The following is a 23,592-nucleotide window of genomic DNA, read 5'->3' on the forward strand; positions in this document are numbered from 1 at the left end:
TAATTTATTTAATATTTTGTTTAACGATGCATAGACATCGCGAATAATAAATCTGGAAATCCATCGTGGAGATCAGTAATGCAATATCGATCGCGCAGGATCGCGCAGGACTGTTAAAAATGTTCCGTTAGAGAGCATCTTCGGGAAATAATTTTGATACGATGAATCGCGAGTGCTTGGCGTTGCTGTTGACAGCGCAATTAGCCGGAATTTTGTGCGCTAACGAGCACGATATCATTCGAGATTACTTTACGTTTAGAAAAGTGAAGAGGATCGTGGGGTTCTCTTGCGGTGACGTAGAAAGTATGAAACATTATCAAATTATTAGAAGCACTCAAGAAAAAAACGCGTATCGCGTATCGTCAAAAATGATATTTCAGTACTAGTACAGCGTTGCCAATTTTAAGATATTCATTGGATTCGTGAAGTTTACTAGCTTCATGGATTTCATAGAATTCGTGAAATTCGTGGAGCTCGTGGAATTCGAGGGATTTATGTAGGATTTATCAAACACTTTTTTGCTATCTAATATATAAAATTAAAAATTGTACAAAAAGTTAAGTAAAATTGTATTTATTACAGTTACAAAAGTTATACACTATGTTTTTCATAAAAATTGGATGTTTTGCAATAACATAAATATAATACATACATACAAGCATGGAAAGAAGGAGTTTTTCCTATATCTTTTTAACGATTTGAGAATTGAATGTTTAACAACAGCTTCCTGTCTTTCCTTTGTACGAAACAGATGACGTTAAGCTCGCGAGAACGTTCAACGACATGTACACCACGTACATTTCGATGGTGGACGTCGTAGCTGAATCGACCGTAGATTTAAAAAATTTTTTGGGCGCCGAGTATCATCAGCTAGGTATCTTCGTGGATTGCCGGTGTGACAGCGAGCGATACGCTAAAATATTCACCGATGTGAGTACTTTGAATCGTTGATTAAGAAAGTGGAGAATTATTGCGATCAGATCATGACGATTTGATTATGCGAGTAGGCAACGAGACATTCCATGTACGACGAGATGCACAAATGGTTGATTCTGGGGTCGAATTTGACCCACAGCTTGGAAATATTAAACGACGAAGCGTTTAGCGTTTCGACTGACGTTGTAATTGCTGTGCCATCGAGAAACGATTATGTTCTGTACGACGTGTATAATCCGTGCAAGGATCGAGGAGGAGCAACGAACGTGACAGTGTTCGGAACCTGGAACGGTGAAAACGGATTAAATGTTACGTTGAATCAGCCGAAGTTTCAGAGGAGGTCGAATCTGCACGGAATGAGACTTAAAGTTGGAATTGTGGCAAGTTTTGAACAGCTACTTTAGAAATAATAACTGAATAAATATATAATAATGGAAGGACCTCCTTTTAAACTCCTTCTTATTATGTCTCGAAAATAATCTCAAATACGATCTGATTATAAATAAAAAATAATACATTATTTTCATTCGTACATTGTATGCGAAATGATTCAACATCAAATGCAGGGCTTCTTAAACTTTTTTCATTCGCGACCTCGCTTATGATTGTGATTTCTTTCGCACCCCAAAAAATATAAAATAAAGATATGCAAATATTTTGTGATGTTAATTATTGATTAGGCAAATATATATATATATATATATATATATATATTTAATTTTATAAATATAGTTTTTAAAAATATAGTTTTAGAATTTGTTTAAAAACATACAAAAGTATAAAATTAAAAATGACACAAAAAGTTGTGAAATAGTATTTATTATAGTTACAAAAATTATACACTATGTTTTTTATAAAAACTGGATGCTCTGCAGTAACATAAATAAAAGAGAATATTAAATATTTCAGCGAAGAATCTCGCAACATCTAACGTATCTAATTTATTACGCCGTGTCTTGCAGATCAGTTACTCGTCCGAGAACACGTCGCTCCACGATATGATGATGGAGTACAACGTGAAATCGAAGTACGCCAGATCAAAATTCTTATACGTGCTCCTGAATCATCTGTCGGACCTCTTCAACTTCACGTAAATATAAAAGTATCCCGCTAATAAACGGTATAGTTCGATCACGCTATACATTTTCAAGATTTTATTTTCACAGCATGGACATCATGCAAATAAATGCGCGAAGAAGATTCGATAATTCCGGCCCCGTTTTCGCGGCTTTTAAAAGGAAACTCGTTGACCTTTCGGCAAGCCCTGTCGCAATGAAGATCGATAGATTGAACAACGGAGACATAATTGGGCCTGTGTGGCCAATACGGTATGCAATCGGTGTCTCGTTGTTTAACATCTCATATTTTTTTTTAATACAGATACCATTCAATTCCTTAACGAAACCAAACTTTTCTACAAAATTCAGGTTATTCCCGAATACGTCGCTAATGACCTCGATGTCGATGCGACGTAAAACCTTAATTAAAAAAAACGAAATTATCTTCATATTTTTAATTTCGGTAACGACGCTGTATTTTGTTTTTTTTTTATAGGTCATGCTTTATGTTTCGGACGATTTCATCCATGAAAGTAAAGCCTGGTCAATTTCTGCAGCCATTGTCCCCGAAGGTGTGGTACTCGATCCTCGGCATGACAGGGATCGTTACTTCGATATTAATTCTTCTCATAAGGATGGAAGGAATTCGCAATTCCGTGGAGAGCTACGGTCTTTCTCTCATACTAACGATAGGAGCTTTGTCGCAGCAAGGTTTTCAAACAAATAACATTATTATCGCAAGCATTACGGTTACGAAAATTCAGTAATTCGAAACACGTTGTGCGCAGGTTCCGCGTTTATCCCGTCTCGCATCGCAGCCCGCATCGCTTTCCTACAAATTTTACTATTCAGTGTATTAATCTTTAATTATTACTCGGCGAGCGTCGTGTCGAATCGTTTGAAGAACAAAGGCGAGAAAATGAACGATTCCTTGATCAGCTTGATGAAAAGCAACATGAAACTCGCGGTGGAACCAACGCCGTACATTCGCTCCTTCCTCGAGGTAATGTCACTTTGGAAAGTCACTTTAGAAAAATCTAATATATGCGTAATTAATAATATGACGTAGACAATAGTACGTATAGTTTTCAAATCATACTCGGATATTATTTTTAAGGCTGTAAGTTAAACAAAAAGATCGATTTTTTCAAACTTCCGGCGCGGCTTCCCCGCTTAAAAGTTTCCGTTTTAATTTAGTGTTCTGCTTCGATCGAATGCAACACAATCTCTTGCCTATTAGGTGCCAGACAAAGAAGTGAGATACTTTTACGAGAATCGTTGGACGAAAATACCCGAATACAACAGGTACTTGCCCCTAGAGGAGGGACTGAACCGCGTAGCGGAAGGAACTCTGGCTTATCATGCGATGAGTGATAATGCTTATCCGTACATCGAACATCACTTCAACGACCGCAGCATCTGCGAGCTCACGGAGGTTCATCTGTTCCGCACGGTCCTGGCGTTTTTCGCCAGGCGCAAAAGCCCTTTCACCGAATTTATGAAAATTGGGTAAATCTGATTTTCGTATAGAAATTAACGCGTCGAGAAAAATAATCTGAATTCTTTGCGAAAGGCGTGTCTATATTATCCGTTTAAGAGGTAAATACTTACAAGGGATAACACGATCATGTAAACTCAGATCTGGTCCGAACTTTTTTTGGAGATTCTAGACCCTAAAAAAGTTTCGCCGTGTCCGAGGGTTCTTGCGAATGAACCTCAGGGGTCCCCAAAAAAATTCAAAAGCTGAAAAACGAATAAGCTAATAAAAAGAAGCCAAGGCTTGTTGTTAGTTAAAGCTACTTTCTGAAAACCCATGTTCGTCAAGAAATCTCAATGTAGAAAGTAATAGAAATACAAAAAATCCTTTGTAAATGATCACGTTTTTCAGATTGACGAAGATCCGCAACGTTGGTATTCAAAACCGCGAATGGAAACGATGGTCAGCCAGAAAACCATACTGTCCTACCAATCTACTTATCGCCGAACCTTTATCGATACAAGAAGCTGCACCGATATTCGTGTTCTTGTGTATCTCCGTGGGATTCTCGTTGCTCGTCTGCGCGACGGAGAATCTCTTCTACATGGTCGCGCCTACACGGTAAATTGAACACACAGAGGAAGAAGTTTGATTATTGACGTTGACGATCGTTGACACTTTATTTTACAGGATATCGAGCGCCGTGACGGAAGAGAAACATTTGATCGACGGAAGTACACCGTCTCCGCAAAACGCTAATCTACAGTCGCTGAAAAAATTCACCTTGTTCAAAGAATGGATGGATGCGCAAAGAAACTTAAATCGCGATGGTTCGTAAAGAGTTCTTTGTGAGGATCTTTAGAATCGTGTGGAACGTATATTCGATCTTTTCTTTAATTTTAAACGAAAGTAGAACGTCGATTGTCTTCAGTTATCCAAACGTAGTGTGATTTACGTACGTATGTATTTAATATTGTTTATTTTCACCATTGTTAAAAGACGGCACTGAACTCGGACTAATAAGTTGTACAATACCGAACGTTTAAAAAAGTGTGAAATTGTGAGTAATTTAGCAAAAGAATGTAATACTTGAAGGTGTATAATCAGAGGCATTGAATGTAATAATAAAACGAAATAAAACAACTATTAATGCACAAACATTCATAATTAGTTTCATTAATCGTATCTAACATAATGTTACTGCTTCTGGATACGTCGAAATAAGTATGATAAAATAACGTGAAGTTTACTTCATTTGCAATGGACGGGACTACCCCTCGTTACCCTAAATAATTTACTGAATTCAAATCGAAGCCCTGATTTATTGAATAATTCACCAATGAGAAGCTACAAGAGCAACGTCGAAACACACATAAATATGCTCGCAATGTGCTTGTTACAGCTGGCTTTGTCTCAGACATTGTAACATTCCGTCCATACGAAACTTAGCTTGTGTCCGTTGAAACTCGTGTGTCGCATTCTGACGAGACGTCCAATGAAAAATTAATCGATTTCTATAGATCCCTTCCGTGACTCGGGCAATTTGCCGAGTCGTTTGAAACACGTTTGACAGTCCGTCTTCGTGCAACGGAATACTAAACGATGTCCTGCTGCATTCTATGCATGATCCGAACGAGTTGCGTTAAAATAATCCGTTCAACGCGTCCAACGTTGCACGGAGAGTGGAAGGAAAATTGTAATTGCTCGTAAAACGTGAAAAATACTCGCGCGATGTACGCTGTTTGTTTCGGTTTGTCGTTTTTCGTTTTGCTCTCGAGCGCGCAAGATCATATTTTCATTCGCGACTATTTCGTGCACAAAAGGGTGCGAAATGTCGTGGGATTTTCTTGTGGCGACACGATAGGTACGCATTTCTTCAAATAATCTCCGTTATCGAAAGCAATTTTCTGTATTCTCGCACTGTATCATAAGTTATTCGATTTCTAGTATTAAGATCAAAGATATTACGATGTAATTCGACAAATTCTTAGTAGAATGAAACATTAGAATAAATCATACGGATAATGGTTAATTGTTCTTTGTTTGCGACGACGCACGACTCGGCTCAGGCGACTTTGATCTGCTGAAAACGCTGAGCACCACGGGAATATTTACAATAATAAGGGAACCCACCGTGAAGATCGACTTCCGCAGGTTCTTGAGGAGCGAAACGTGGACGGTGGGCGTCGTCGTCGATCTGCGTTGCCTCAACGATACCGCTTATCGAATTTTCGGCGAGGTAAGAAGGAAACACGAGTGATTCTCCCTTTCGAAATTCAATTTTCTAGTCGTGTATCAGAAACGGACTAATTCGTTCGATTGATAGGTGACTTCAATCTCGTTCCTTGAAAGTAAAAATTACTTTATCCAACCCTTCGCGGTCTAACAAGGGAAGCTCAGGTAACTCACTCTGAGATTTCGATGCCAATTTTTTTGATTATTCTAATGGTGAAAGAAAGAGATACGTGTCCCGGCGTTTGATCGAATAGGCCTTAGTTTCGAAGATAATAAATTTGCGAAAATCGAAAATTCTTTTTCGTAATTAAAAAATTCACATTCACATTCCGATGTTTGTTTAGTCTTCTTCCCCTATTACTAATTGTTTGAAAAATTAGAAATTTCAAATACTGTCAATATTATCTCCAATGAAATTTTAAATTTATACGATTGAAAATTCGAATACGTTAACTTATATTATCATTTCAAATATTACTGCTTGAATTAAGAATCCCTTTAAAATTAAATTCACATTAATGTTTATACTGTGATAATATAATTTCTACTTCGAAACGAAAAAATAAATAAATTTCAATTTTCACAAATTTATTACTTCACGTATCTCTTTTTTTTTTCACCTACAGAATATACAAAAACATTGTCATCGAAATCCCAGGGCGAGTTACCTGATGTTTCCCTTCTAAGTAAACGAAAAGGACAGCAAGTAACGTGCACGTTTATAAATTTCATGAAATCCAGAGCTCCAAGTACAGAATGTACGATTACTCGTACAACTGGCTAGTGATGGGCTCGAATTACAGCGAAAGCGTGCCTGCGTTAAACGACAGTGCTTACAACATGGTGACGGACGTTGTTCTCGCTATATCGAACAGAAACGGTTACGACCTGTACGACGTGTTCAACCATTGCAAATACAGGGGTGGTTCGTTGAACGTCACGGAACTTGGCACTTGGCACCGCGACTCCGGCCTGAACATCACTCTTACGCAGCCTTTAATTAATAGAAGAGCCAACATGCACGGATTGAGATTGAAAATATCCGGCGTGGTGAGTTTCCTTTGCATTCTCCAGATTCCCTTCTCCAATCCATTAATCAAATTATTGGACAATCAGTCAGCAAAATTTCGGTTAACGTTCGCGTAATACCACCTTTTCATTTATCAGTCGTTGCAGCGAAATTGCGCAAACGCGGTGTTTAATAAACGTTATTGTCACTTACTGCGTTATAATTGTAATAATTTAATTCTACTTGTAATTACAAAATTGATACGAGTTGAAGCAACCTTTGAAACAATTACTCAAAGCTTTTCTATTTCGCGCCAAATTTCAACACCGACCCAATAACCGACACTCTTAATTTACGTCGTTGATACGACTATTAACAATGTATATAGTAGACGTTCCATTACGTTTCCTATTAAAGGGAAAAAATCGCATAGAAAAAAAAAAAAAAAAAAAAAACACGTGTCCCATTTTATATTCAGATACAGTACAGGCCGAAAGACATGCGTCTCGAGGATTACATGCAGGACATTAATACAAGATCCTTGGACAGCATGCACAAATTTGTGCACGCAATGATCCTGCACACGGGAGATCTCTTTAATTTTAGGTAACGCAAAGAGAACTTTACTGTATTATTACAGGTCTTCTTAAACCTTTTTCGTTCGCGACCCCCTTCATCGATTGTGTTTTTTTGCCGCAACCCAAAAAATATAAAAAAAAAGATATGCATATGAAGAAATATAGTTTCAGAGTTCGTTTGAAAACGTAGAAAAATGAGAAATTAAAAATTGCACAAAAAGTCGCGAAATTGTATTTATTATAGTTACAAAAATTATACGCCCTATTTTACATTAAAATCTCGCGATCCATAGTTTCAGAAGCCCTGTGCGATTATGCTTTATTCCTACTGGCGCAATGACGAAGCTGTAATACTTTCGTTTCCAGTGTACACGCATCCGAAATCATTTACTGGGACAGACACAGCGTGCACGGTTTGATTTTCGAGTTCTTGCAGTCGAACTACATCGATTTCGCTAGCAATCCAAGGATTATGGTTTCCGAGCGATTAGATTATGCCAGCCTAATCGGCGCAGCGTGGCCGATTCGGTGAGAGAATTTTAAAATACAGGATGAAACACCCAAATGTTTCTTTTAATTTCATGAAGAAGATCTATAAGATAAAATGTTGCACTGTTCGAAGGATTGTATGTAATCGTGGGACCATGTTTTACTTAAGGTCATTTTTTAAGAAGATTTCACGGTCATTAGGATTCTTCTAATGGAGTGTATCTCAATAGGGTATTTTTATTATTGCAATCTCGTGGGTGAGCAGAAGACAAATTCGAAAATAGTCTTGCATTTTATTTTCAAGAAACCTCGGGCACTATTTAGTTCTATTTAACAAGTTCGAGCAAAGTTTTATCTAATTGTAAGAGTAATTGTCTAATTGTTCTTTCTATCAGGCCCTGTTTCATGCTGCTGTCGACCTCGAGCAACAAGATCAAAATGGAGATCTTCTTGAAGCCGTTCACGCGAAAGACGTGGTACATGTTCGCGGGTTTTGGGTTATTCTTCATATTCGTCATGAAAACAGTGATGAACCGCGAGGGAATCGGGAAGAGAGAAAAGTATTCCGGAGCAGTGGTGTTGTCGATAGGAATCTTGTCACAGCAGGGTGTGCATTCGATTAATAATAATTATCGAAAGACAAAAATAACTATCACCCCGTAGTTCCGAAGCATTTATTATTATTAAACTATTTCGACCCACTCCAACAAAATTTGCTTCTACATACCCATACTTCGCGATGACGATGACGATGGCGCAACAAAATATTTCGAACAAAATAAACAATTTAAACTATGTACATCGATGCTCGAAATTAAAATTATGAAACCGTTTGGTTCTGTCTACAAGGAAATCAATTTTCATGAACAGAAATGGTCGAAACGTTAAGTTTAATAATACTGATAATAATAAATGTCCTTAGGTAACAGATATTCAGTCAATTTTATTTTCTTAACATTTTTACTCGATTATTGCGTCTCCGCAGGTGCGAACATTCTACCAAAACGTATAGCCAGTCGCATAGCGCTTTTCCAGTTGACGGTACACTGCTGGATAATGTACAATTATTATTCGGCTAGTATCGTCTCGGCTCGATTGAGCGAACCACTGGACATGATGGAGGATTCCGTGACTGTTCTCGCCGACAGCGATTTAAAAATTGCTGCGGAGGCTGTGCCTTATCTTAACTACTTCCTGTACGTAAGTAACATAATTCGACTGTATTTTTGTTTCACAAGAAAACACGCGGAGGACACGCGAAGGTAAAATTCGTCTTTAGAAATTGAGTCGTCTATTTTATTTGTTCGCGAACGAAATAATTTTTCTAATTAGCAGAGAGATTAATAGTAGCACTGATCGCTAGAAACCGAATTGGGAGTCGGATTACTTTCGGAAGAAGCGCTGGGACCCCCTGCCAGAGTCGAAGAGATGTGTCTTTAGAAACTGAGTCGTCTATTTTATTTGTTCGCGAACGAAATAATTTGTTTAATTAGCAGAGAAATTAATAGTAGCACTGATCGCTAGAAACCGAATTGGGAGTCGGATTACTTTCGGAAGAAGCGCTGGGACCCCCTGCCAGAGTCAAAGAGATGTGTCTTTAGAAACTGAGTCGTCTATTTTATTTGTTCGCGAACGAAATAATTTGTTTAATTAGCAGAGAGATTAATAGTAGCACTGATCGCTAGAAACTGAATTGGGAGTCGGATTACTTTCGGAAGAAGCGCTGGGATCCCCTGCCAGAGTCGAAGAGGTACTTGCCTATAGAAGAAGGCATCAGACAAGTCAGCCAAGGGATTCTAGCTTATCACACGGACCCCAATACCGCGTATCCTTACGTCGAGAGGATGTTCGATTCGAATAAAATCTGCGCTTTGACGGAGATACACTTGTTTAAACAATCTGTGATGGGCATGTACGCCAGTCACAATGGACAGTTCATCGAGATGGCGAAAATAGGGTGAGAGAACTTTGCGTTAAATCTCGCGTCTCTTTTATTTCTTTTATTTTACAATAAGTTTCTTATTGTAGTTTCTTTTATTGTACAATAAGTTTCTTACTGTAGTTTCTTTTATTTTACAATAAGACTTATTTGAGCGGGGCTGTTTTTCATAGATTGACGAAGATGTTCAATACGGGTCTCCGTCATCGACAAATCAAGCACTGGTCGTCGAGAAAACCCCAATGTCAACCTGACACGTTATCAACGAGAAGCATCACGATCTACGAGACTGCTCCCGCCTTGATTTTGTTGACGTTTGGCCTGCTAGTGGCTGGAGGAATTTGCATCGTGGAAATAATTGCTCACAGGCGTTCGATGAAGTGAGTACAACTTCGATAATTGTGTGAAAATTTATTGCATTTTTTCGACAAGTGGAAAAGTTCGGTTAATCGCTTGGCAGCAAGCGAACTTGGAAATTGATATAAATTTTTATATCTGCGTACTGGATTTATTGAATGAGGAGAAATTCTATCGGAGATCGAGTCGATTCCTTTTTTTCATTCTAGTGGCCATATAATTTGTTTCTTTATATTTATTTGGAAGTTTTCTGTGTAAAACAAAATCAGGTAGAACGAAGATCCTATCACAAAACGATCCCACCACAAAGTAGATTGAAAATTGTATTCAGACGCAACCGGGACGGGTCGCTAATGGAAAATTAATTAACTAATGTATAAATGTATACGAAAGAGACTTTTAAACTACTCTTAAATATTTAGAAATGTTTCTATTGAAATTTAATTCAATTAAATAGAAAGACATTCAAATTTCCCGCGGGGAGATAGTGTCGCCAACTAGCGGTGGACATGCGAACTATTTTCGGAGTATGATCAGCGCCTCTATCGGGAAAACGCTCAAGTTTGTCGCCGATTAGTTCCAGCTTGCAACGCTAGATAGAGCCATTTGTTTGTTTTATTTAAAAAATAAAGAATTGAGGGTTCAAAATTGATTTCCATTCATATTTTAACATTACGAAGCTTGTTCACCTATTTGTTATTGGATGTAATAAAAAAAACATGGCCGAAACAAATGGCTCCATCTAGTGGCGAACTACCGAACTATTTTCGGAGTATGATCACTGACGACGCTAGATGGAGCCATTTGTTTCGACCAAGATTTTTTTATTACATCCAATAACAAATAGGTGAACAAGCTTCGTAATGTTAAAATATGAATGGAAATCAATTTTAAACCCTCAATTCTTTATTTTTTAAATAAAACAAACAAATGGCTCCATCTAGCGTTGGAAGCAGGAACTATTCCACGACAAACTTGAGCGTTTTCCCGATAGAGGCGCTGATCAGACTCCGAAAATAGTTCGCATGTTCGCCGCTAGACGGCGACACTATCTCCCCGCGGGAAATTTGAATGTCTTTCTATTTAATTGAATTAAACTTCAATAGAAACATTTCTAAATATTTAAGAGTAGTTTAAAAGTCTCTTTCGTATACATTTATACATTAGTTAATTAATTTTTCACTATCGACCAGTCCTGGCTGTGTCTAGGTGTAATTTTTGAATTCTCTACCATAAATTTTCTTAAACGAGTTCTTCGTGAAAAACAGTTCGTACATTGTATAAACATTTGTCGTTGTTACTTTAATTTTTAAAGTAGACTCTCCTTACAAAAGTTATCTCGATGAAAACATGTGTTTTGCAGAAACAAAGTGACGAATCGAAAGAAAATAATCGGCGCCAGAGGAAGCATCATCAGTGGAAATAGCAGAGACAACTTGCTAGATTTGCAACTCTAACATTTACATTAATATCTACCACCAAATAGATATAAAACGATATTTTAATTAGTCGAAGTTTTAGTTTCACCTATGCCAAACTTGCCACGTTATTTATTATTCGACTAGTACACGATTATTATTTAAATCATTCAGCATCGATGAATTGATTTGCTCCTTCCTCCCTAATTCCAAAGATATGTAGTATGCAACTGATGAAGTATTATCAATTTATCAGACATTATCGAACGTCCCTATTAGAAAAGAATCGAGAATATCGAGTCGTTTCAATTTTATAAAGAGCCATCACGTCGAAAGTGACATGTTTTCTCATAGAAAATTGATAAAGAGAAGACATAACTTGCAAGGGTTGGAGCACGAACGTCTGCATGCAGTCGGTCGATTAGCAATCGAGAATGAAGAAGAACGATTGCAGCAGTAATGCATCTGCGAAATTTCATTAGTTTCCAATTAATTGTTATTTCGTGCGCGAGCAGCGTCGACTTTATTCGCGATTATTTCGTTTATAAAGACGTCACAAGGGTAGCTGGACTTTCCTGCAGAGAGTACGACAGTGAGTGAATAAATTAAATAAAAGTGATTTATATTATTTAATATAAATACTATAAACTATAATAATAACTAACTATAATTAATATAAACTATAATATTGATACTAATAAACTTAATAAAGTTCAACGTTTCTATCAATTTTACCATTACGTAATTTATAATAATGCCACAAGAAATTGATTTAGCTATTTGAATAAATGTTTATGCAGACAACTACCAAATCATCAGGCTCCTCAACGATGTTGGAATTTCGGTTTCGATACACCAGCTCGGATCAACCGTCAATATATCGCGATTCTTGCACACCGAGTACCGGGGCTTAGGTGTGTTTTTAGATCTACGATGTTCAACAGACGAGGAGAGCGTGACAATTTTCAACGAGGTAAAACTAAATCGTGAAAATTACGTTGTCTTATTTTACTTTACGTCAGCGATCTCCAAACATTTTAATGTTTAAAAAACAAACTACTACAAAAATGAAATTTCTGTGCTTAAAATAAACGAATACAAAATTAGTGTTATGCATTTATTTTAATTCGTTCTGATTGTTTTAGCAAATTAAATGATAAGATCTGGCTGTAATAAATAAATTATTTTATATATATGCAAACAATGTGATTCGAAATGTAGGATTCTCGTTGGAATGATCCGAGAGAATGTGTTTTATTTTTTTTGTTCGATTAAAATAAAAATGCTTAAATATTATTAAAGTACACTCACCACCTCCCATGTAGGAGTCGTGCCTCTTTGTTTGGAAAATAAAATTTAACAACCGTCGTTGTCTCGATTTGAATATACGAGAAAAACAATTTAGGCTTCAGCCAGCAACATGTTCGAAAAATTGCATCGGTGGTTGGTTCTGGGGACAAATATGAGTCTCGATGAACGAGTGTTGAACGACAGCACGTTCAGCGTCGTCACCGATTTTGTGATTTCTATACCGAGGAACGACGACGATTACGTCTTGTACGATCTCTATAATCATTGCAAACATTGCGGTGGTTCGCTCAACATCACAGAATTTGGCAGCTGGACGAAGAACAGTGGATTGGCCGTCACTTTGCGCGATGGAAAAATCGCCAGACGATGGAACTTTCATAAAATGAAAGTCAAGACTGCTGGTATTGTGAGTAGCGGCGATTGTAAATGATAATAAAAAAGTGTTAGATGGTTTCAACAGTTTTTCTTTTTTTTCGTTTTATTTTTCGTGTTGTCCTTGGAAAGTGTAAGAATGTTGTTGTTTATTTAGGTAGAATGTAGACCGAAGGATCAAGATCTGATAGAATACCTTGAAAAAAGGAATACCTTACTAGATGACCACTGGTCCAAATTCGGATTCGCCATTATAAAACAGATGACCAGCATGTTCAATATCACGTAATATTTTTTTGAATTATTTCCGAAGTTCGGAATTCTGTAATTGGAGCATTTTGGACAGTAATAAGTTGACTGCGGATCTTTATGCATTTATAGGAAATTTGAATGTGCAAGAAGAACCTAGAAAATGCAAACGATATGCAAGAATATAAAAAAGATCAAAATAGTAAAGTTCATGTTATGATATTTGCGAAATAAAATAAATTCCTATTTGGGTTCAATTTCTGTAGGTACCTCCACGAAGATTTTATTTTGCATAAAGATCCGCAGTCCTAGTAATAAGCGAGCTCAGAAAACCTTAATTCTTAATAACGACATTTACAAAATATCGTGGTTATAAAGCTAAACCATTCTCTTCATTTTGTATCTTATTAGACGAAATAAATGCGAAAATATAGATTCATCGTTCATTTATTAAATGTTTAATTTACAGTCTCGATTTAATCGAATTAAGCCATTGGGAAAAACACGATAGAAACGGTCCAGTGTTCGCCGGTTTCAGAGATCGACGTTTCGATTTAAGCTATTATCCGTCGATCCTGACAAACGAAAGACTAAATTTTGCCGACGTGATGGTGCAACTGTGGCCTGCAAGGTGATAACAAATTTAGAAATAAAAGATTTTTTGTTCATTCGTACCGTAGACGATATTATTCGGGGTCCGATGCACCTAGGAAAATATTTGAGCTCCGTGCCCTATAATTTAAAAACATTTAGAAGATATTATTCGATGGTCATTTTACTTGTATTTACTTGTATTTCAAATATGACTGTGTTTTTGATATTATATATTTTTAATATTACATGTTATTAATATTTTAATATTATATATTATATAATACTTTTAATATTATATCTTATGAATATATTAATATTATATATGTTTTAATATTATATATTTTTATTATTATATGTTTTTAATATTACATTCGTTAACATTTTGTCCGTTCTTTCCGCAGAACCTGCTTTTTGTTTCTTGCCGTACCTTCCACGAACTTGGATATGCAAATTATATTCAGACCATTCGAAAAAAATGTTTGGTACATGATTGCTTTCTTATCGGTCATAATAATTTTCATATTATGGATAATCTTGAAGTTGGACAAAGATTCTGATTACGAAGCAACGGTTCTTATTATCGTTGCCGCGCTCAGTCAACAAGGTATTTTATTACGCAACATATTATTAATTTATTTTATTATTCAAAGGAAAAATTTATGACTTTACAGGGCTACCATTTAACAGCAGTCACTTTGCAAGCCGCGTAGCCTTCCTTCAGACCCTGATCTTCGGTTTGCTCGTCTATAATTGTTATTCAGCAGCGATAGTGTCTAGTCGATTACGACACGTTCCTTGGGACAAAATGAACGATTCTTTGTATTCGTTAGCGAACAGCAAGCTAAAGCTTAGCGCTAATAAGGATATATACTTCAACCTTTTGATAAACGTAAATTTCTTCGTATTTACTCATAAAGTTTAACACTTTCGCTGCGGACGAATATAAGTAGCCGTTCGCTGGGAGCTGCAATTGATGATATTTTTTTTAATGAAAAATTTCTTACAAATGTCCTGATATGATTATTTTGAAAAACATATATATATATATATATGGTAACTATGGTATTTGTGGTAACTTATTTTATATATAATATGATTGCCGAACAAAAAAAAATGAAAACTGAAAAATAATAAAAACAACCATATGTTTTCAGTTGGACGCACATGTGCGTCATCCGCAGCAAAAGTGTTAAACAATGGTTTTATAATTGTGTATTGATTTACTGGATCGAAAAAATACCGTAGTCTGCTCCACCGGACGTTCAATATTTTAAGAAACATTGGGACACTTTACCGGAGAATTCTAGGTTTCAACCGTTATACGAGGGTATAAGAGGCATAATGAATCCTAAATTTGCGTACCATGTGAATCCAATGAACGCCTATCCAGTTATAGAAATCATGATGACCAAGATGATGATTTGTCAACTCACCGAAGTTCATTTGCTTCGACCTTCCATGTTAGGCTTTTGGTCGTCTCATCATAGTCCGTTGCATGAAATAGCGAAGATAGGGTAAGGAAATTGCAAAGAATTTTATAGAAATTCTGTTCGTAATTTATACTAACAATTAATTGTAGTCTTATCAGAATATTAACTTCTGGAATTCGAAAACGAGAGATGTACCGCTGGACTTCTAGAAAGCCTTATTGCGACGAACACAAACGCTATGTATCAAGCGTTACGATTCTCGAAGCAACGCCGGTTATACTACTTTTGCTTACTGGGATAATATTATCTGTCGTTATTTGCGTTATAGAAAATATTGTTTTCCGTGCATTTCAAACAAAACCGGATACTATAAAAAAGCTGGAATGTTCAAACAAATTACACCAGAAGAAAGTAGCATCTATCACAGCACCGGGAAACAAAACTAATGGAAGTAGAAATATTTGCACTAAACGCAAAGATGTAATAGTTCGATAAAATCATAGGTATTTAAGTTGAGCACAGTTATCGTTTTACCTCGTCTGTTTAGGAATATAATCAATGTGGTAATATTCTATGTAAATCATTTAAATAAAACACGAACCACAAGACTTAGTTGTACAGTTTTAATATATAAATTAAATTTGTTAAATAAACCAGCACGATTACACTATATGAAAAAAAATACCATATAGCATGAATGTATCGCCGGAACAAGGTTAGGATAATATAGAAGGGGAGATGATGTTTTATTAAAAAATATTGTGATAGCTTTCTGATGATGACAAATGCATATACGCGGGATAGTGTGTCAGTTATTTCTTTTTTTTAGACTTCTTGTCAGTCGGAGCTGGAGTAGTTCCAGTAAGATCTGCTAACTGCTTTTTAAGTTTTAGTAAGTTTTCCACTTCCGGTAACCATACAGATTTATCCCCCTTGGCTTTCAGTTCACGTACGAGATTACCCTAACAATGGAATAATAAATATATCATAATATCAAAATTAATTGTATTATATTATTGCCCGTGAATGATTTCGTCATACTTGTTTAGCAATACTTGATTCCAAATTTGCTATATCCGTTGGGACATCTCCATTTTGTTCAGGTACAGGTACCGGTTCAGGCTTCTTAGTTTTCGGTTGCGACGGTACAGAAGGCTTGCTTTCACCACCCTTGAGATCAGTAAGTTTCTTTTTTAAGTCTAAAAGAATCTGAACCTCGGGTAACCAAACACTTTTATCGTGTTTGGCTTTCAGGTCTCTAACCTTGTTGCCCTAAAAATATAAAAAATATATATATAATACCTCAAACCTATATTAGCATTTACTTTGATTATTATTATTATTAAAAAGATTTAACAACCTGTGCTACTATTGCACCCTCTAAAGATTTTTCATCGTCATGCACATTAATTGCTTGAGTTTTATTTACTGTTTCTTGTTTACCAGCATATTTGTTTCTCAATGTTTCTACATCTTTGTCCTCCATCTTTTTAAATAAAGGAGATGGTTTACCAATTTTATGACCCGTTGAAAGTATGTTTGTAATAACATCAGGGATATAACCATAATTACTACTGTCCAATCCTAACTGAGATCTTAATTCGCGAGAAGTGTTAGGCATGAACGGGGATAAAAGAGCTGATAAGAGACACGCCAAATTACAGCAAATGCCAACGACCGTTCCAGCTCTCTTCCTGTAAACAATAAAAAAAATGGTGATTACTTTGCGCGTAAGTGAAGAATGACATTACTTAACTCTACTAGATAAAGCTTATTCACAAGTACTATAGCACAGACCTGCAACATTATTTAACATATAAAAGCCGATAAAGAGTCATACTCAGTTTACAGCATAAAATTAAGTCACGCAACAGCAATCCGCACTGAACAAAGGAACCTAGGAAATAAATATTCTAATATTTAATATTCTAACCTCTAACGCAACAAAATCATTTTACAGTATTCAAATTTTTTGCTGTCAATAACGACTTTCATCTAACAAAATTAGAAAATGATTCAAATTAAACAATAAAATAACGTAATTAAAAACGTAACCTTATACCCATTGTACATTCACGAGTTGCTTACTTGTCATCATCGGTTCCTTTGATTTTCACCCATGGTTCTTGGAATTGCATGTATTGATTCCCATGTTTAGAAATTGCTAACACATGCCTCAAACCATCTCGTAGTTTAGCTTGCTCCAAAGCCTGTATGTAAGATGATAATTCGCGTTGAGCTAATACCAATAGTGTTAAGTCGTCTTCTTGAAGTTCCATCGATGGAATTTTGGAGTCAAAATATCTTTCCGTAAATACCAGGGCTCTATTTATTAAAAATAATTTTTAGAAACTATAATAAAAAAAAAAGGGGGAATGTGGAATTTCGAACAATTACATAATTATCGACCAAGATCGCGCACCTGTTAACAAAGTTTCCAAAATTATTTAATAACTCGCTATTATTTTTAGTCGCTAAATCCACCCAATTAAAATTAGAATCTTGAGTTTCGGGTCTAACAAATGCAAGATAAAATCGCCAAACGTCAGCTGGTATACCCGTATCTCTAGCATCGGTGCCGAACACTCCAATACCTCTTGATTTAGAAAACTTTGTATCTTCGTAATTAAGATACTCTGAAATAAATGTGAAACATTAATAGTTAAACGTATAAACGATCAGATATTTTGCAATATCAACGTGTTTAATGTATATCAATTTTTGTTTAGACATACCCGTCGCCATTAAATGTTTTATTAACGTATGACCCTCATTAGCTGCTAATAAACAAGCAGGAAACATTATTGCATGGAACGGAACATTATCCTTTGCCATAAACTGATACAAATCAACTTTTACATCTTTAGGTTTCCACCACTGCTCATACTCCTTCGAATATCTCTTTGTAATACTCAGATAACCAAAGGGCGCGTCAAACCAGACGTAGAACACTTTATTTTCGAAACCCTTTACTGGAACAGGAATTCCCCATTTCAAATCCCGTGTTATGCATCGTGGTTTAAGTCCATCGCGTAACCACGGCTTTGCAACTACTCTCGCGACACCTGACCATCCATTTTCCACAGTTGCAGACCACTCTTTTAATCTAGCCTCTAACTGTAAAGAGGAATATCTTTATATTAAATCACGATAATATACATTTATTATTAAATAATGCTAGTTATATAATAAAATACCTACCTTAGGTAGGTCTAAGAAAAATTGTTCCGATTTTTTAATGACAGGCCTACTGCTGCATACTTTACATCGTGGAGATATTAACTCTGTGGCATTTACTAGATGCCCACATCCGTCGCATTGGTCACCTCGTGCATCTTCATATTTGCACCTTGGACACGTCCCTTCTACAAATCTATCTGCCAAAAATCTATTACAGGATTCGCAGAGGAGTTGATCCACAGTTTCGCTTAACACATACCCCTGCGATTTTATTCTTAAGAAAAATGATTGCACAATTCTGAAAGACGACGGAAAATGATTACATTCTGTAACTAAGCAAGAGAGCAATAGAAAGAAAACAATTAAAATGTAATTTTATCTATAAATTATAATTTTGACGGGAATATTTTAATGAATTATATTCTATAATGACGCTAGTACAAGATGCATCTTACTCTGTTTGCTCAGGTGTAGTAGTGCGACCAAAATAATCAAACCCTATGCTAAACCACCGATATACATCATTGTGTATATCAAAAAATTTGTCACATATAGCTTGCGGTGTTGTTTTCTCTTCTAAAGCCTTAGCTTCTGTAGCAGTACCATATTCATCAGTGCCGCTGCAATATTATTTCAGTTTTATCGGAATATTTCATCTTTAAGGTTAGAAACGAATAATAGATAATAAAATAAGTACAAACCTAATAAAAAGGGTATTATAATTTCTTTGTCTGCAGTATCTGTAAATAAAAATTAAGATTAAAACACGTACATATTGAATTATAAAATACATTACTCTTTGAATTATGAAACCTAACCTGGCAAAGATATCAGCAGAAAGTACACAACCAATAATATTTCCTAAATGAGGAACATTGTTGACATAGGGCAACGCAGATGTTACTAGAATATTTTTTTCACCCTTTTTCGGTAATCTGAAGATAATGTGTATATTTACATTAAAAATGTACTTATCATTCCATTCAAATTATATTTATGTACGTTCAAGCTTACACAGGATACGGAGAATCCTTCATAGCTGGATATGACTTAGAAGACCAATTACTTGTGATATTTTGAACTTCTTCTTGACTAATTGATTCAATTTCCTTTTCTTTAGTTGGGCTAATTTGAGCTAAACTTACATCACTAGCTGGTTTGGATGACCGTGTGTTCATGACTGTATTAACAGGAAACCAAAATGCAGCTTGAATACTGAGAATTGCTTTAATGCCTCTTTCAAACTTGTATTCCTTAAGGGAGTCCTAAATATATGAAATACCAATATAGCATTAATCGTGAATTCAAAATGTATGTAACATGTAGTAACAATAATAAACGAATTTCATACTTGAATAACTGGGAGTAACTCGATATATGATAACCATTTTTTAATAGATGAATATTCTTTACATAGTTCCTGTCCAACTTCTGTAACTAATACAGTAGACCATATAGTTACCCAAATGCATACATCTGCCAATGATAAATCACTGTTATCCTAGAATATTATTAATTTCACCTTAGTTGTATCATAATATTTCGTTTGATGTTGCATTGTGCATATACTTTTTATTTACATTACCTGAATTAAGTACTTTCTGTCTTTTAGCGCATCATTGAGTTCTTTTAGTAAAGTCCACAAATAAGATTTATTTGCAGTTCCTGTATTACTGCAACACACTATAGCTGGCTAAAAATTAATTTAACACTTTATTGTGAATAATTAACACGTAAAATTATCCAACTGATTTATATTTATTTACCTGTAATCGAGAAATATCCCATTCCAACCATCTATTATTAATAATCAGTGATCCTTCAGATGAAGGTACTAAGAACTGCATTGCTGCATTTGTGCTAAATAGCACAGATCCGGATGGCAGTTCAATAGTAGGTAAACGGCCCAAAAAACTTGCTAAACATAGAATACAAAAACTCTTTTTATATTAGGTACAATCAGTTTATAACTAAATCATTCAGAAATATGATCTGATGATTGAACAAGTAAATTTTTTTAATCCTTTGAAGTTTAATAGTATATTTATTTGGTTCTATCTTAATACTATTCACAAACAAACATATGTTGTTTCATCATATAGTTCGAAATTGAATTATTCGCACTGAAAAGGTTAGGTTCCTTACCGTTTGGTTGCACCGTTTTCACAGTGAAGGATTGTTGGGCTATTTTAGCTGCAACTATTACTTTTAACGCATTTGGATTGCCTTCATTCGTTGAGATAATCATTGTTACTAATAAGTTAATAAATATTCACAATAAATAGACGAAAATACGTTCAGCACACAACCGACACATGTGAGCGACAACTAAATGCAGTCTCTGGGAATGGATATCGTGAGAAAGTCATAGCACATTACTAATCTATTTGAAACCTTATAATCTTTTAAAATTAATAACGCTTTTTCATTTACTCTATTCGCTTAACAATATTCATTATATTTTTTTTTATTGGATTATTATATAAAATTTGACAGACACTGAACATCAGTTGGTAAATCAGTGCTCAATTTATTCTTACCATGAGTCACAAGTTAGGTAGCGATAGTTACAACCGAAGCAAAATGCGAAAGTGAAATTAAATTTAAATAAGAAACATAAACAGCAATTTGTACCATTTTTTTTCTCTTTTGTTTCAAGTTCGGGGAATACCCTTCGTATATGTTTCGTAGCGGTTTATATTCTGCACTCTATTCCGTGACAATAAATTCTTTTTATATTGTACGTAGCAGCTAATTTGGAAAAATGATTATTGGAATATTTTGTATTTTTTTGTATTATTTGTCGCTATCGTGTAGCGCAGAAAATATTGTATTAATCGTCGCAGATGATTTGGATGTATTTCTCGATGGAATGGTAAATATTGGAACATATAATGAAAAATTTTAGCCAAAACGAATACATTTACAAACAAGAGTAAACATAATTATATTTACTTTCAGACACCATTGACAAATACATTGAATTTAATTGGAAATCAAGGTGCAACATTTTCAAATTGTGTACGTTTTCAGAATATCAAATTGTAATCTGATTTTATGATAGACTGTTAGTTACGATAAAATGCAATTAAAAATATTTTGTTTAACTAGTTTGTTGCATCGCCTATTTGTTGCCCGAATAGGGCGTCGATTTTAACTGGAAGATATCAACATAATCATTTAGTAGTAAATAATTCTATCGATGGAGGTTGTAATAGCGTTACATGGCAGGATTTACAAGAACCAAATACATTCGCAGCATATTTAAAACGGGAGATGTTATATACAACCTTTTATGCTGGAAAATATTTAAATCGGGTAAATGTGTGACACTTGAATTAGACAATAAAATTAATTTCATATAAAGCGAAATATTAAAATTTTCTTAATAAATGCATAAAGTATGGTGATAAAATTGTTGGTGGACCAGAACATGTACCAACAGGATGGGATTGGTGGGCTGGTCTTATCGGAAATTCAAAATACTATGACTATTCATTATCTATAAATGGAACTAAAATGAAATTTGGCAATAATCCAGCCGAATACCTTACCGATGTAATTGTAAGTGGGAAATTGTAATAGTTGCCTGTGTTTTCTTATTATTGTACATTCAAATTCATATCTTTCCAGAGTGGTTTAGCAATAGATTTTATTGAAACTCGTAATCTAGATGGTCCGCCATTTCTTATGGTTTTAGCACCTCCCGCACCTCATGCACCTTTTATACCTGCGGTACGTCATAACGATAAATATAAAGGCACAAAGGCCAAAAGAACACCAAATTTTAATACACCAAGACAAACGGTACACCATACTTTCTTTTGTTACCCTTTAACATTATTTTATTAGATCGTTAAACTAATATTAACAAGTAGGATAAGCATTGGTTAGCGAGGAGAGGACCATCTCCACTTCCTGCTCATGTATTACCTGAGTTAGATGAAATATACAGAAGAAGATGGGAAACATTGTTAGCTGTCGATGAGCTCGTAACGAATGTATACGAAACTTTAAAGACACGAGATCTTTTAAATAATACTTATATTATATTTACGTCTGACAATGGATATCACATTGGTAAAACATTTAGCGTTCAAGACGTATGCAAATATAAATTCTATATATCCATGTATTCTGTATACTACATTTTGTAGGCCAGTTTAGTATGCCTATGGATAAGCGTCAACCATATGAATCAGATATTAGAGTTCCATTATTAATAAAAGGTCCTGGAATTGTATCGTCAAAAATTTCTGCTCCCGTTAGTAGCGTTGATTTATTTGCCACGATTTTAGAAATAGCTGGCGTTGAACGTCCATCGGATGGAACATCTCTGTTAAAGAAGACGTTGCCAAAAGATAGAACACTTTTAATAGAATACAGGGGAGAGAAATCTAATGGTGTTCCGTCATCGGGTTGTCCAAACGATAGCGATCCGAATCTTGCTGTAAGTTTTTTTTATATATAACAATAGAAACAGTGATTCTTTTGTAAGATTTGCTATGATTTACAATGTTTGTAGATGTGCATGAAAGACATGGCATGCAAATGTCAAGATGCTGGAAATAATACTTTTAGTTGTATACGCCACCTATCTCCGGATTATAATAATATTTTCTGTGTTTTTGAGGACGACCAGGTACTATTAATAATAAGTTAGAATGTGTCATTGAAATGACTTACTGACATTCGTTGTTTCGTTGATAGCACTTTGTTGAAGCATATAACATAACTACCGACAGTTATCAAATGGAAAATATTGGATACAGCATGAATCGTCGTCGTAGGTATCGATTTAGAAAGCATCTGAAAAAAATGTCTGTTTGTAAGAACGAAGAATGCATCGCTACAAACAACGAGAACTTTTTTATGTAGAACAAATATAACACTTTTAAATACTTTGTAATACTTTGAACTAATGGTAATAAAGTAAGTTTTGTAAACCACCTTCGATGTT

General features: G+C 35.2%; 5 protein-coding genes across 8 annotated transcripts in view; 3 read left to right on the plus strand and 2 right to left on the minus strand.

Moving 5' to 3' along the window:
• The window catches only part of LOC128885387 (thyroid transcription factor 1-associated protein 26 homolog), an 84,294-nt gene that overhangs the window by 7,687 nt on the left and 53,015 nt on the right, over nt 1-23,592 (minus strand). The window contains exon 1 of one of the 2 annotated variants that reach the window (XM_054139407.1): nt 7,072-7,076. The exons of the other annotated variant lie outside the window; for it this stretch is intronic. The gene's annotated coding sequence lies outside the window, so the exon portion shown is untranslated. Of the gene's footprint in view, nt 1-7,071; nt 7,077-23,592 lie in introns of those variants that run through there. 2 annotated transcript variants of the gene reach the window in all.
• Nucleotides 24-1,559, plus strand: LOC128885391 (uncharacterized). Its single transcript, XM_054139412.1, has 2 exons — nt 24-930; nt 1,008-1,559. The coding sequence occupies exons 1-2, from the start codon at nt 784-786 to the stop codon at nt 1,338-1,340; spliced, it is 480 nt and encodes a 159-aa protein (XP_053995387.1). The 5' UTR covers nt 24-783; the 3' UTR covers nt 1,341-1,559.
• On the plus strand, nt 1,781-15,976 carry LOC128885574 (uncharacterized). The gene is made up of 25 exons (XM_054139672.1): nt 1,781-1,810; nt 1,899-2,026; nt 2,103-2,264; nt 2,491-2,705; nt 2,783-2,997; nt 3,235-3,503; nt 3,883-4,092; nt 4,162-4,307; nt 5,541-5,710; nt 6,448-6,756; nt 7,194-7,321; nt 7,660-7,821; nt 8,178-8,389; nt 8,768-8,982; nt 9,468-9,739; nt 9,895-10,101; nt 12,012-12,088; nt 12,297-12,469; nt 12,902-13,213; nt 13,337-13,464; nt 13,898-14,059; nt 14,424-14,626; nt 14,694-14,911; nt 15,268-15,536; nt 15,602-15,976. The coding sequence occupies exons 1-25, from the start codon at nt 1,781-1,783 to the stop codon at nt 15,945-15,947; spliced, it is 4,938 nt and encodes a 1,645-aa protein (XP_053995647.1). The 3' UTR covers nt 15,948-15,976.
• LOC128885370 (methionine--tRNA ligase, cytoplasmic) lies at nt 16,061-21,380 on the minus strand. The gene is made up of 15 exons (XM_054139380.1): nt 20,778-21,380; nt 20,399-20,550; nt 20,218-20,325; nt 19,984-20,133; nt 19,647-19,897; nt 19,451-19,567; nt 19,334-19,372; nt 19,088-19,252; nt 18,654-18,930; nt 18,188-18,569; nt 17,875-18,088; nt 17,541-17,777; nt 16,813-17,146; nt 16,494-16,724; nt 16,061-16,414 (listed from the first exon to the last, which is right to left on the minus strand). The coding sequence occupies exons 1-15, from the start codon at nt 20,878-20,880 to the stop codon at nt 16,265-16,267; spliced, it is 2,910 nt and encodes a 969-aa protein (XP_053995355.1). The 5' UTR covers nt 20,881-21,380; the 3' UTR covers nt 16,061-16,264.
• Nucleotides 20,807-23,579, plus strand: LOC128885377 (N-acetylglucosamine-6-sulfatase-like). Of its 3 annotated transcripts, none has more exons than XM_054139394.1 (10): nt 20,807-20,949; nt 21,292-21,507; nt 21,594-21,653; nt 21,744-21,950; nt 22,035-22,196; nt 22,266-22,439; nt 22,511-22,712; nt 22,790-23,082; nt 23,158-23,274; nt 23,343-23,579. In XM_054139394.1, the coding sequence occupies exons 2-10, from the start codon at nt 21,397-21,399 to the stop codon at nt 23,508-23,510; spliced, it is 1,494 nt and encodes a 497-aa protein (XP_053995369.1). In that variant the 5' UTR covers nt 20,807-20,949; nt 21,292-21,396; the 3' UTR covers nt 23,511-23,579. The 3 variants fall into 3 exon arrangements, with proteins under 3 accessions (XP_053995369.1, XP_053995370.1, XP_053995371.1); XM_054139395.1 differs by having other exon boundaries at nt 20,866-20,988; XM_054139396.1 differs by lacking the exon at nt 20,807-20,949 and adding an exon at nt 20,982-20,996.

This window comes from Hylaeus anthracinus, unplaced genomic scaffold (genome assembly GCF_026225885.1).
Source record: "Hylaeus anthracinus isolate JK02 unplaced genomic scaffold, UHH_iyHylAnth1.0_haploid 11981, whole genome shotgun sequence".
Lineage (NCBI taxonomy): Eukaryota > Metazoa > Arthropoda > Insecta > Hymenoptera > Colletidae > Hylaeus > Hylaeus anthracinus.

Coding starts and splice junctions, on each gene's coding strand:
- LOC128885391 (XM_054139412.1), top strand. CDS start 784: ATGTACACCACGTACATTTCGATGGTGGACGTCGTAGCTGAATCGACC. Junction 931..1,007: donor ACGCTAAAATATTCACCGAT/GTGAGTACTTTG, acceptor TTATGCGAGTAG/GCAACGAGACATTCCATGTA.
- LOC128885574 (XM_054139672.1), top strand. CDS start 1,781: ATGTTTTTTATAAAAACTGGATGCTCTGCA. Junction 1,811..1,898: donor TAAAAACTGGATGCTCTGCA/GTAACATAAATA, acceptor CGTGTCTTGCAG/ATCAGTTACTCGTCCGAGAA. Junction 2,706..2,782: donor AGGAGCTTTGTCGCAGCAAG/GTTTTCAAACAA, acceptor CGTTGTGCGCAG/GTTCCGCGTTTATCCCGTCT.
- LOC128885370 (XM_054139380.1), bottom strand. CDS start 20,880: ATGATTATCTCAACGAATGAAGGCAATCCAAATGCGTTAAAAGTAATA. Junction 20,326..20,398: donor GGGATATTTCTCGATTACAG/GTAAATAAATAT, acceptor ATTAATTTTTAG/CCAGCTATAGTGTGTTGCAG. Junction 19,253..19,333: donor TATAATACCCTTTTTATTAG/GTTTGTACTTAT, acceptor ATAATATTGCAG/CGGCACTGATGAATATGGTA.
- LOC128885377 (XM_054139394.1), top strand. CDS start 21,397: ATGATTATTGGAATATTTTGTATTTTTTTGTATTATTTGTCGCTATCG. Junction 22,713..22,789: donor TGACAATGGATATCACATTG/GTAAAACATTTA, acceptor TACATTTTGTAG/GCCAGTTTAGTATGCCTATG. Junction 23,275..23,342: donor GTGTTTTTGAGGACGACCAG/GTACTATTAATA, acceptor TTTCGTTGATAG/CACTTTGTTGAAGCATATAA.